General features: G+C 42.3%; 1 protein-coding gene across 2 annotated transcripts in view; it reads left to right on the plus strand.

The window, feature by feature from the left end:
* The window catches only part of pola1 (polymerase (DNA directed), alpha 1), a 90,347-nt gene that overhangs the window by 41,859 nt on the left and 35,595 nt on the right, over window positions 1–12,893 (plus strand). For both annotated transcript variants that reach the window (XM_029626536.2, XM_029626537.2), the window contains exons 27-32: window positions 10,795–10,827; window positions 11,113–11,205; window positions 11,391–11,596; window positions 11,827–11,959; window positions 12,181–12,312; window positions 12,443–12,617. In XM_029626536.2, coding sequence (XP_029482396.2) covers window positions 10,795–10,827; window positions 11,113–11,205; window positions 11,391–11,596; window positions 11,827–11,959; window positions 12,181–12,312; window positions 12,443–12,617 — 772 coding nt within the window. The remainder of the gene's footprint in view (window positions 1–10,794; window positions 10,828–11,112; window positions 11,206–11,390; window positions 11,597–11,826; window positions 11,960–12,180; window positions 12,313–12,442; window positions 12,618–12,893) is intronic.

Here is a 12,893-nt window from a genome sequence, read left to right on the forward strand (position 1 = left end):
ATGCATATTTTGACTGCCAGTGCCTTGACTGTTGATCAATTAGGGCGTAGGCTTTATCCATCTGTTACTTCCTATCCTACCTTCCATACATTTTCTCCTCCTTTCATTGCATTCCTTTCTTCCCTCCCTTTGCATCTATTGTCTTTCCTTATTTTTGCCACATCTTCTCTCCTTCCCCTGCCACCTCCTCCATCTCTACCTTACCACATTCTCCCCATCTGTTTAGGACATATACCTTTATCACAGTCTGAACATCTCAAGTCTTTCCCTGGGTGTATCTGTATCATCTTGTGTGACAGTTTGAACTCTGACCTCCCGTTCAGTGATGACCTGTAAAACCCAGCTTGACGCCTGTGGACGTCATTCTGTTACCCAGAGGTCTCAAGTCTGTGATCCTGCCCCTGGCACCGCAGGAGGGCCCGTCAGCCAGCCGCTAATTTACTGACCAGACTAATTATACACTGACAGGAGGGGAAGGGGAACGGATGGGGGAGAGGTAGAGTGAAGTGGAGAAGGAAGGTAAGAGAGGGAGTCTAGAGTGTTAGAGAGCAATGGATACTGCAGTTTAGGAGAAGACACAATGAAAATAGATATATAAAAGAGAGAAAGGGTGAGGAAAACAAGGGAAAGAGAAGATTGAGTGTATGTAACTGGCTATAGTCGATCTTCACAAAACTACACTATCATAATTCATCTGTCCCTGTGGCACCACAACTAGTTGTTTGTCTGTAACATGAGTGGCGTTGTTTAGTTGTGTGTGTGGACTGCGGTGCCTTCATAAAGTATTCATACCCCTTCACTTATTTCACATTTTGTTACACCCTGAATTCAAAATGGATTTAATATATACAAAATCTCACCCATCTACTCTACGGCTGACCCTATTTAGTCGACTGGTCGATAGGCTGTTGGTCGACCGAGATTTCTTTAGTCGAGCAGTCTCATTATTTTTTTTTATCTTTCATGGTGCACAAGACACCTGTCTGATTCGAGCCTGTCAGTGGATTAATCCCTTGCGGAGGCCACAGGGATGGCACAGTCCGTCATTCTAAGACATGTGATACTGAAATTGTATATGGTGCAACACTAATAAATCTAATGTTATTTTATAACAAATGCGCTTTCTCCTGCGTTTGATATGGTCACTGTCCGCGGTTCTGAAACAAACTTCAGTGCGCCGTAGAATTGCGCCTTTCCCTATGTTGCTATGTGCTTAAGCGCAAAGTTAACCAGCGTATTGGGATTGAGAAAAATGCGGCAGAGGCAGCAGAGACGAGTAAACACCCAGCCTTTGCCTTGATGACAGCTTTGCACACTCTTGGCATTCTCTCAACCAGCTTCATGAGGTAATGTCCTGGAATGCATTTCAATTAACAGGTGTGCCTTGTTAAAAGTTAACTTGTGAAATTTCTTTCCTTAATACGTTTGAGTCAATCAGTTGTGTTGTGACAAGGTAGGGGTGGTATACAGAAGATAGTCCATGTTATGACAAGAACAACTCAAATAAGCAAAGAGATACTACAGTCCATTACTTTAAGACATGAAGGTCAGTCAATATGGAACATTTCAATAACTTGGAAAGTTTCTTCAACTGCCGTCGCAAAAACCATCAAGTGCTGTGATTAAACTGGCTCTGATGAGGACCGCCACAGGAAAGGACGACCCAGAGTTACCTCTGCTGCAGAGGATAAGTTCATTAGTTACCAGCCTTAGAAATAAGCAATTAACTGCACCTCAGAAATGGCAGCCCAGTTAAATGCTTCAGAGTTCAATTAACAGATACATCTCAACATCAACTGTTCAGAGGAGACTACATGAATCAGGCCTTCATGGTCGAATTGCTGCAAAGAAGCCACTACTAGGACATCAATAAGAAGAAGATACTTGCTTGGGCCAAGAAACGTGAGCAATGGACATTTGATTTTTGGCTTTAACCGCCGTGTCTTTGGGAGACTCAGAGTAGGTGAATGGATGATCTCTGCATGTGTGGTTCCCACCGTGAAGCATGGAGGAGGGGGTGTGGGGATGCTTTGCTGGTGACACTGTGATTTATTTAGAATTAATGGTACACTTAACCCACATGGCTACCACAGCATTCTGCGGATATATGCCATCCCATCTGGTTTGTGCTTAGTGGGACAATATAATTATTTTCAATAGGACAATGACCAACACACCTCCGGGCTATTTGACCAAGAAGGAGAGTGATGAAGTGCTGCATCAGATGACCAGGCCTCCACAATCCCCCGACCTCAACCAAATTGAGATGGTTTGGAATGATTGGACAGCGGAGTGAAGGAAAAGCAGCCAACAAGTGCTCAGCATATGTGGGTAATCCTTCAAGACTGTTGGAAAATCATTCCAGGTGATGCTGGTTGAGAGAATACCAATAGTGTGCAAAACTGTCAAGGCAAAGGCTGGCTAATCTCAAATATAAAATATATTTTGATTTGTTTAACACTTTTTTTGGTTACTACATGAACTTATTTCATAGTTTTGATGTCTTCACTATTATTCTATAATGTAGATTGGTACTAGGACTGTATATATCTACAGAAATTAGACCTCTTGCTTCTGTTGCCTGTTTGAGTGTTTGTTTAATAGCCTACTGATTTCGTGAGCACCAAGCCTCATGCAATGGCAGAATGTCGGCTAAAGCAATTTCAGCTGTTTTTAATCTTTGCTATGCTGTAATAAAGGCTTTATAAAAAGGTTTCATTAGAACAAACTGGTGTTACTTATAATTTATTTAGTGTGTACACTGTTCCAAACAGGCTGAAAAATAATATTGTAATCTAGCATCTGTTTGTCACACATAATATGCACACCGCTTTCACTCTTTTATCCTCCCTTTTCTTGATGTCCTTATTCTTATTATAACGATTAATATTATGAGTAATCTCGTTATCATTACTAGTTTTGTATAGTACGTATTAGTCTGCTGCTGAAAAAAACGGAAACTGAGCAATCGGGGGGGGCCTTGGTTTATATATATTTTTTTTTTCATTAGTACAGACTTTTGTGCAGTTATTTTTTTAGTGTTTAAACTGTTCTAAATTGGCAGGGAAAAAATATTGTAATCGAGCAGCAACTGTTTGGCACACACAATACTCACCCAATGCTTGCTCCTATATCCATAATTTTTCCACAACTAAATCAAGTCCTCCACATATAACAGAACTTTTCAGTTAGAAACAAGTAAGAAACTAAATTGCTGAAATGTTGCAATAAACACTTGCTGTGCTGTGGTGCCTTTTTTGCAGCAGTAGGGAGGAGAGCGAGACTACGTGCGCCAGTCACAGGCACTCGCTGTCATTTATTTTAACATAGTGTGACCATTGGGCTCTTTCTTGAGTAATTTGTGTGTCTTGATTATTTAATCAAACAGTAGGCTATGCTTAAAGCATCAGACAAGGTCAGTGCATATGTAGTTGCTTTTATTCAAACACATAGACATATATAAAAGACAGAGAGACAAACGGAGAGAGAGAGAGACTGTCCCAGACTAAAACAAATCTTGGTCGACCGAGAGTCGTCCTGTTCTTTCGACCAATCCATTGGTCTAAATGTTTAAACTTATTTTTCCATATATAGGGTATCCGTCTGTTTGAATAAAAGCAACTACATATGCACTGACCTTGTCTGATGCTTTAAGCATAGCCTACTGTTTGATTATATATATATACAGTGCCTTGCGAAAGTATTCGGCCCCCTTGAACTTTGCGACCTTTTGCCACATTTCAGGCTTCAAACATAAAGATATAAAACTGTATTTTTGTGAAGAATCAACAACAAGTGGGACACAATCATGAAGTGGAACGACATTTATTGGATATTTAAAAAAAAAAAAAAAAAATCAAAAACTGAAAAATTGGGCGTGCAAAATTATTCAGCCCCTTTACTTTCAGTGCAGCAAACTCTCTCCAGAAGTTCAGTGAGGATCTCTGAATGATCCAATGTTGACCTAAATGACTAATGATGATAAATACAATCCACTTGTGTGTAATCAAGTCTCCGTATAAATGCACCTGCACTGTGATAGTCTCAGAGGTCCGTTAAAAGCGCAGAGAGCATCATGAAGAACAAGGAACACACCAGGCAGGTCCGAGATACTGTTGTGAAGAAGTTTAAAGCCGGATTTGGATACAAAAAGATTTCCCAAGCTTTAAACATCCCAAGGAGCACTGTGCAAGCGATAATATTGAAATGGAAGGAGTATCAGACCACTGCAAATCTACCAAGACCTGGCCGTCCCTCTAAACTTTCAGCTCATACAAGGAGAAGACTGATCAGAGATGCAGCCAAGAGGCCCATGATCACTCTGGATGAACTGCAGAGATCTACAGCTGAGGTGGGAGACTCTGTCCATAGGACAACAATCAGTCGTATATTGCACAAATCTGGCCTTTATGGAAGAGTGGCAAGAAGAAAGCCATTTCTTAAAGATATCCATAAAAAGTGTCGTTTAAGGTTTGCCACAAGCCACCTGGGAGACACACCAAACATGTGGAAGAAGGTGCTCTGGTCAGATGAAACCAAAATGGAACTTTTTGGCAACAATGCAAAACGTTATATTTGGCGTAAAAGCAACACAGCTCATCACCCTGAACACACCATCCCCACTGTCAAACATGGTGGTGGCAGCATCATGGTTTGGGCCTGCTTTTCTTCAGCAGGGACAGGGAAGATGGTTATAATTGATGGGAAGATGGATGGAGCCAAATACAGGACCATTCTGGAAGAAAACCTGATGGAGTCTGCAAAAGACCTGAGACTGGGACGGAGATTTGTCTTCCAACAAGACAATGATCCAAAACAAAGCAAAATCTACAATGGAATGGTTCAAAAATAAACATATCCAGGTGTTAGAATGGCCAAGTCAAAGTCCAGACCTGAATCCAATCGAGAATCTGTGGAAAGAACTGAAAACTGCTGTTCACAAATGCTCTCCATCCAACCTCACTGAGCTCGAGCTGTTTTGCAAGGAGGAATGGGAAAAAATGTCAGTCTCTCGATGTGCGAAACTGATAGAGACATACCCCAAGCGACTTACAGCTGTAATCGCAGCAAAAGGTGGCGCTACAAAGTATTAACTTAAGGGTGCTGAATAATTTTGCACGCCCAATTTTTCAGTTTTTGATTTGTTAAAAAAGTTTGAAATATCCAATAAATGTCGTTCCACTTCATGATTGTGTCCCACTTGTTGTTGATTCTTCACAAAAAAATGGTTTTATATCTTTGTTTGAAGCCTGAAATGTGGCAAAAAGTCGCAAAGTTCAAGGGGGCCGAATACTTTCGCAAGGCACTGTATGTATATATATATGTATGTATATGATTTGTACCTTTATTTAACTAGGCAAGTCAGTTAAGTCAGCTTCCCAGGTGGTGCAGTGGTCTATGGCACTGCATCGCAGCGTGCCACCAGAGACTCTGGGTTCGCGCCCAGGTTCTATCGCAGCCGGCCGCGACAGCGTCGTCCGGTTAGGGAGGGTTTGGCCGGTAGGGATATTCTTGTCTCATCGCATACCAGCGAATCCTGTGGGGGTCGCTGGCTTCCGGGTTGGATGCGCGCTGTGTTAAGAAGCTGTGCGGCTTGGTTGGGTTGTGTTTCGGAGGACCCATGACTTTCGACCTTTGTCTCTCCTGAGCCCGTACGGGAGTTGTATCGATGAGACAAGATAGTAACTACTAATAATTGGATACTATAAAATTGGGGAGAAAAAGGGGGTAAAATTAAAAATACATTTAAAAAAGTAACAAATTCTTATTTTCAATGACTGCAGTGGGTTAACTGCCTTGTTCAGGGGCAGAATGACAGATTTGTACCTTGTCAGCTCAGGGATTAGATCTTGCAACCTTTCGGTTACTAGTCCAACGTTCTAACCACCTGCCGCCCCAATACCTCATAATGAAAAAGTCTCAAATGTTTTTTGCCCGTGTATTAAAAATGAGATGCAGAAATATCTCATTTACATAAGTATTTACACCCCTGAGTCAATACATGTTAGAATCACCTTTGGCACGGATTACAGGTGTGAGTCTTTCTGGATAAGTCTAAGAGCTTTGCACACCTAGATTTTATAATATTTGCAATTTTTTTAATTCAATCTCTTTCAAGATCATTGGTAGACAGCCATTTTAAAGTATTGCTAGAGATTTTCAAGCTGATTTTAAGTGAAAACTGTAACTAGGCCACTCAGGAACATTCATTGTTTTGGTAAGCAACTACAGTGTATATTTGGACTTGTGTTTTAGGGTATTGTCCTGCTGAAAGGTAAATTTATCTCCCAGTGTCTGTTTTTCCTCTAGGATTTTGCCTGTGCTTAGCTCCATTCATTTTCTTTTTATCATACAAAACTTCCTAGTCGTTGCCGATGACGAGCATACCCATAACATGATACGGCCTTCACCATGCTTGAAAATTTGAAGACTTTTCCTCATTGATATGTTCTGTTGGATTTGCCCCGAACATAACACTTTTTGTATTCAGGACATAAAGCAAATTTCTTAGCTGCATTTTTTTTGCAGTTTTACTTTAGTGCCTTATTCTAAATAGGAGACCTGTTCTGTTAATAGTTTTATTCTGTACAGGCATCCTTCTTTTCACGCTGTCATTTAGGTTAGTATTGTGGAGTAACTACAATGTTGTTGTTTGTGTAATTAATAGCTTCACCATGCTCAAAGTTATATTCAAAGCCTTCTTTTGACATTTTTACCCATCTACCAGTAGGTGCCCTTCGCGAAGCTTTGGAAACCCTCCCTGGTCTTTGTGGTTGAATCTGTGTTTGAATTTCACTACTCGACTGAGGGACCTTACAAATATCTGTATGTGTGGGGTACAGAGATGAGGCAGTCATTCAAAATCATGTTAAACACTGTTATTGCACACAGTCCATGCAACTCATGTGACTTGTTAAGCACATTTTTACTTCTGCTCTTATTTAGGCTTGCCATAGCAAAGTGATTGAATACTTATTGACTCGAGGCATTTCAGCTTTTCATTTTTAATGAATTGTTAAACATTTGTAAAAACATAATTCCACTTTGACATTGGGGTGTTGTGTGAAGGCCAATGACACACAATCTAAATGTTATATATTTTACATTCAGGCTGTAACACCACTAACTTAAGAAAAAGTCACCAGGTGTGACTATTTTCTGAAGTGCGGTGGTTAGTACAGTGCAGTCGTCGGTTTGGATACCACACACAAATTCCAGAGTCATGGTCAGATGACTAGTCTTTCAGTGGGGTGGCTCCTTGAGTGGTCCACCCTGTGGTCACTGACAGCAGATGGAAAACTGTCTAAATACGTCCAGACCACGCATCAATTATATGAACACTACCTCACCTCCTCTCCCTCGCTCCACCTCTTTAATCTCAGCTGCTTTCTTTCCTTCCATCTCTTTCTTCCCTGTTTTGACATTTTTAGGCACAATATTACATTCTTAGGCATATGTGTTTGCGTGTCCATGTGCCTGCGCGTGCATGTGATGTAGGATGACCTTGGTGGTTGTCTCTAATGGACGAGGCTGTGCTGTAATTACTCAAACTTCCCCTCCTCCCTCCCATCTCCCTCCATCCTGTATCGGAGGTATGTAGCAGCCCACAAAGCTTAAGTCCCACTCTAATTTCAGGGAGGGGAAACCACTCGTAACCTCTCCTCTCCCGGCGCTGTCGGTCTCAAATAGCCCTGTCCTTGTCCCTGCGTAGGGTTGTGTGTGTGTCAGCGTTTCAGATCAGAAAATGTGGCACCTGACATTTGACCTGCAGCATTTTAATTTACTGGACATTTGAGAAACTTACCAGACCCATATGCATTGGGTGCCTGATTTAGGGCGTCCTACCACGGTGCTCAGAATGACAGATTATGATAATTCATTTTAACAGAACATGCATCTTGAGGAAGCAACTGCATGCGTGCTCATTACTGAAATCCGATGCGAATTTGAATGTTAGAATAACTGTCCATTTACTTTTCCTCAACCAGCAAGACCAGTAACGAACAGCAAAATCACTACTCTGTTAATCTTTTATTCCCCGTAATAGAAAAGTTAACCTATTCTATTGGTCAGCTTGTCATTCTTTGCGAGAAAGAAATAGCCTATTCCAAACCAATTCGAGGACAGTTGTGGGACGATAGAGCCCAAATTCATACAACTAGTAAGCGTAGGCTACATTTAAAAAAAATAATAATAATAATAATAAATAAAAACAGCAACATATGAATGTTTAGCTTAAAATGCTGATAAACAATTTATTGACATTTTAAGAGCAGTATACGCACGAGGTAGTCGGCTACTCGTGAATGTTCATTCCATAATGCTATTAGGAGGATGACACCACTGAGCGGTTTCATGAGACTGAGATGAAAATATTTGTTAGGAATGTAGAAAGAGGGGAGATCTAAAGATGCAACAAGTAGCATGGGTTGCTAATATGACTAGGATTGTGCATTTGGCTACATGACAATGAAAGTTCATTTGAAAACAAATGGAACATAAGAGAGAAGCTACTGGTTTCATTGGCATATGGAAATGTTTATAAAATAGTTGCCTCCGCGTTTGGTCGTATTTTGGCTAGGCTACTTTGAAGTAAGGTCAACATGCCTCATAATGTACTAAAACGTTCATGTTTCAAGCCATTAAATGCGTACTGCCTCCAGCTCATTGCAAAGTGGTATGTGACGCTCTGAAGCCTGCCTACCATTATATGCACTTGAATGGGAAGTGTGCTTCGATTACCAGAGAAAAAATATAAATGGTAGCTTTTTTTAAATCGTGGCTATCAAAACTGTTTTTAACATGATTAAATACATAATTGTTCCTCGATGATATGATTGAACATATTTCACTCCAGCAGCAAGCTGTAGCTGCAACTCATGTGCTGTCTGACAGATTTTAAGCTGAAACTAGGCTGTATGCGCATGCTCCAATTTAATTCCACAAATTCATGCAAATGAACCCATAGATCGATAAGCATGTATTTACATTGACTGGTATTTTCATAAATGAATAGGATAAATAGCGTTATTTTGTGATGCGATTTCTTCTCCCGGACAATTGCCCAGCGGAGATTTTATTTATCGCCTTTCGGGGTTTTTTATCGGCAAAAAGTCGTCTACTACCGGCTAACAGAAACCCTGGGGGGTGTGTGAAGGGACATGTTGCTGGTGTCAGGTCAAACTGCACCCAGTCACTCTTACCCCACCCTCAGATTAGCATCCCTGATCCTTGCACTGTACACACACACTTAACCCCCACCTGTTAGGATCCATCTGCTACAGAGGACACAGGCACGAGTGCCTTAATGTCTGTCCATCTATCCCTCAGGCTCTCTCTCTCTTCCTTATTCTGTCCATTTTTCTCTTACACCTTTCCGTGATGCATTTGAACGGACACTTCACTCTTGGTTTCACTGTGTTTCTTCTCTTTTTCTCTTTGCCTGTCCCCATTTGAGCACAGCTCCATTCGTTCTCTCGCTCGCTTCATCTGTTTTTTCATTCCCACTCTCTGGTCCGTCACTCACTCTGTTGGCTATTGAGGCCATTAGGAGTCATTAGGCTCGCTGTGTGTGTGTGTGTGTGTGGGTTTGAAGGCCCGTTGCAGCGAGACTAATGGCCCTATTAGCCAATTATCCTCCATTTAATAGCAAATCACCAAGGATTTACGCGTGCCCGCGCGCGCACACACAAAGATGCAAAAACAGCGGATTTTTCTGACATTGAAATCATTAGATGGGCCACAGTCCAGACAGTGGGGGGAAAAATAATAAAGTATATTTACACACACACAAACACACACAGTGTATACAATACAAATTCACTATAATAGTAGACTAACTCTGTAAGCCACTCTACACAATCAGTGAACCAACATCATTGCCTAGGCCCTATGCGTTATCTCCCAGACTCGTGCATAGAAAGTTTGGAGCATAGCATAAGGTAACCAGTCCATCCAGTATGCATAATAATACAGTCCACACTCAAGGGTAATTACTATAATTGTTTTATTTTAGAGTATAGACTGGACATATGCGGTAGGATATTAGGCTAGGTATTGTAGGTATTGTACAATCATTATTTTATTTTTTTAATTAAATGATTTTTTTAATGCTTGAGCTCAAATAGGCATGTGCATAAGCTCTAATGTGCGTATGGGTGTTCTACATGCAACATCTTAAATGCTTTGAATGAATCACCTTAAAGTGCTGTCCATTAGTGTTGTTTGCCTTTGAAACAACATCCACAACAACCATGTTTTCTACTGAGTTTCAACCTATTGTTGAACTCTTTTCTTCACATTTATCATCACAGTGAGGTAAAAAAAATAATAATAATAATTGTCAGTTTTAAGAGCATGAGACTCTTGATAAATGTTTGATTTTCCTTTGCATTGATGTCAGAGTGGTTAGAGGGACAATACCCTGAGTACCAGGCCATTAGGACCTGATGGAGGGACAGTAGAGCCCTGAGTACCAGGGCATTAGGACCTGATGGAGGGACAGTAGAGCCCTGAGTCCCAGACCATTAGGACCTGATGGAGGGACAGTAGAGCCCTGAGTCCCAGACCATTAGGACCTGATGGTCGTTAGTGAGTTGAGTACTACCAACGCATGCACAAAGTGCATAAGAGGAGGTTACCGTGACTCAACAGTCACGTGGAATTTGACAGCAGTCATGACTCATGACTGCCAGTTTGGCAGTAATGCAGTCACTGCAACAGCCCTACTTGACAGTTCATTATGCTATTTGAGTGCTTTTGTATTCATGATGTTCTATACTGTGTTTCCTTTAGATCCTGATGCACACCAAAGACATGGTTCAGAAGGTGAGTACTTGTTGTACTCTAAACCTAACTGATCAATGGAATACCTCACCAGTAGTCACTACATGGCCATGTTAGAAAGAACAATGTAACAATATCCTTACTGATGACCAAGAGCTAGGTGGTGCGTACAAAATGTCACCCTATTTTCTATATAGTGCACTTCTTTTAGCCAGGGCCCAGGGCTCTGGTTAAAATACTTGCACTAAATAGGGAATTTCCATACCATTTTGAACGCAGTACTACTTTAGACCCCACTCCTCACCTCTGACTTCCTGTGTGTGTCAGATGAACCTGGAAGTGATCTACGGCGACACAGACTCCATTATGATCAACACCAACAGCTCTAGTCTGGAGGAGGTCTACAAACTAGGAAACAAGGTAAGGAAAGGGAGGAGGGAGGGAGGGAGAAATAGAGGGGTCTAGAGAAAGAGATTCCATCATAATCAAACTCCAACAGTTATATTTTGTGGGTTGATGGTGAAATAAAGGCATGGAAAGTGGAATTGAGAGAACAGAATTCCAGATGGATAAAGAGAGATTGACATTGCCTGTGTCTTCCCCAGGTGAAAGCTGAGGTGAACAAGCTCTACAAGCTCCTGGAGATTGACATCGACGGGGTGTTCAAGTCTCTGCTGCTGCTGAAGAAGAAGAAGTACGCCGCCCTGGTGGTGGAGCCGCTGGGGGATGGCCGCTACAGCACCAAGCAGGAACTCAAGGGGCTGGACATCGTAAGAAGGGACTGGTGTGACCTCGCCAAGGAGTGTGGCAAGTAGGTGGACTCGTCAACTGGAGAACGCTATATACTGTACTTCCACTCATCCCCTTCTTCCTCTTGTATAATGCCAAGATGTCTCAACCATTTTGGCACAGAAGGTAGTGTGTTTGCTGTTGCTGCAGGGTTGGCTGGTTCAAACCTTGCCCTGGCTGATTCCCCTGAGTCGTGGCAATGTTAATCAATGATCTGATTCTACCCATCTTCCTCCTCCACCTCTTTCTCAGCTATGTGATTGGTCAAATCCTGTCGGACCAGAACCGGGATGTCATCGTGGAGAACATCCAGCGTCATCTTGTGGATTTGGGAGAGAAGGTCGCTAACGGAACCATTCCGCTCAACCAGTATGAGATACACAAGGTGTGTGTTTTTTCAACATTCTTTGCGTTGGTATGCGTGTCTACAGTGTGAGTCTGTATCAATGCCCACTGTATCTTCTCCCTCTTTTTCTCCTCTTCTCTCTCTCTCTCTTTTTCTCCCTCATTGCCCCACCCTCGCTCTCTCCCGCTTTTTCTCCCTCATCACCCCTCCCTGGCTCTCTCCCTCTTTTTCTCTCCCTCATCTCCTCTCCCTTCTCCCAGGCCCTGACTAAGGACCCCCAGGACTACCCAGACAAGAAGTCTCTTCCTCATGTTCACGTGGCTCTGTGGATCAACTCTCAGAGCGGACGAAGGGTTAAAGCTGGAGACACAGTCTCCTACATCATCTGCCAGGTAGTGATGTGGGAGTGTGTGTGTGATGGCAAGTGTATTATGAGTTTACAGATGTGTGTTTTTGGAGAGGGACTTTCAGTCAGAAGTGTTTCTGACCCTTTCTCCCTTCTCCCTCTCTTCTCTCCCCCAGGATGGTTCTACATTGGCAGCCAGTCAGAGGGCCTACGCATTGGAGCAGCTCCAGAAGCAGGCCGGGCTGAGCCTGGACACCCAGTACTACCTTGCCCAGCAGGTGCACCCCGTGGTGGGCAGGATCTGTGAGCCCATCGAGGGTATCGATGGGGTCCTCATCGCTTCATGGCTGGGTGGGTCTCAGTTCTCAGCACTGTTTCACTGTTATTAGAGTAGATATGAATTGTAGAGGCTTTCCTAGCCTGGTGTCTGAAGTTTTCCCTGATAAGGTCACATGGTCTGGAAACAATCCTGGCCTTAGAGATGAGAGACAGTAGATGTATAGTTCTTAACAGAAACCTGTGTCCTTGGTCTTCACATTCTGTCTGTAGATGGCACTGTGTATGTTGCTATAGGGGAGGTGGGGGGTTCTGTGGCCTAGTCCTCAACACTGATTTACTAACACATTA

Source organism: Oncorhynchus nerka, linkage group LG22, assembly GCF_034236695.1.
Source record: "Oncorhynchus nerka isolate Pitt River linkage group LG22, Oner_Uvic_2.0, whole genome shotgun sequence".
In the NCBI taxonomy this organism is placed as follows: domain Eukaryota; kingdom Metazoa; phylum Chordata; class Actinopteri; order Salmoniformes; family Salmonidae; genus Oncorhynchus; species Oncorhynchus nerka.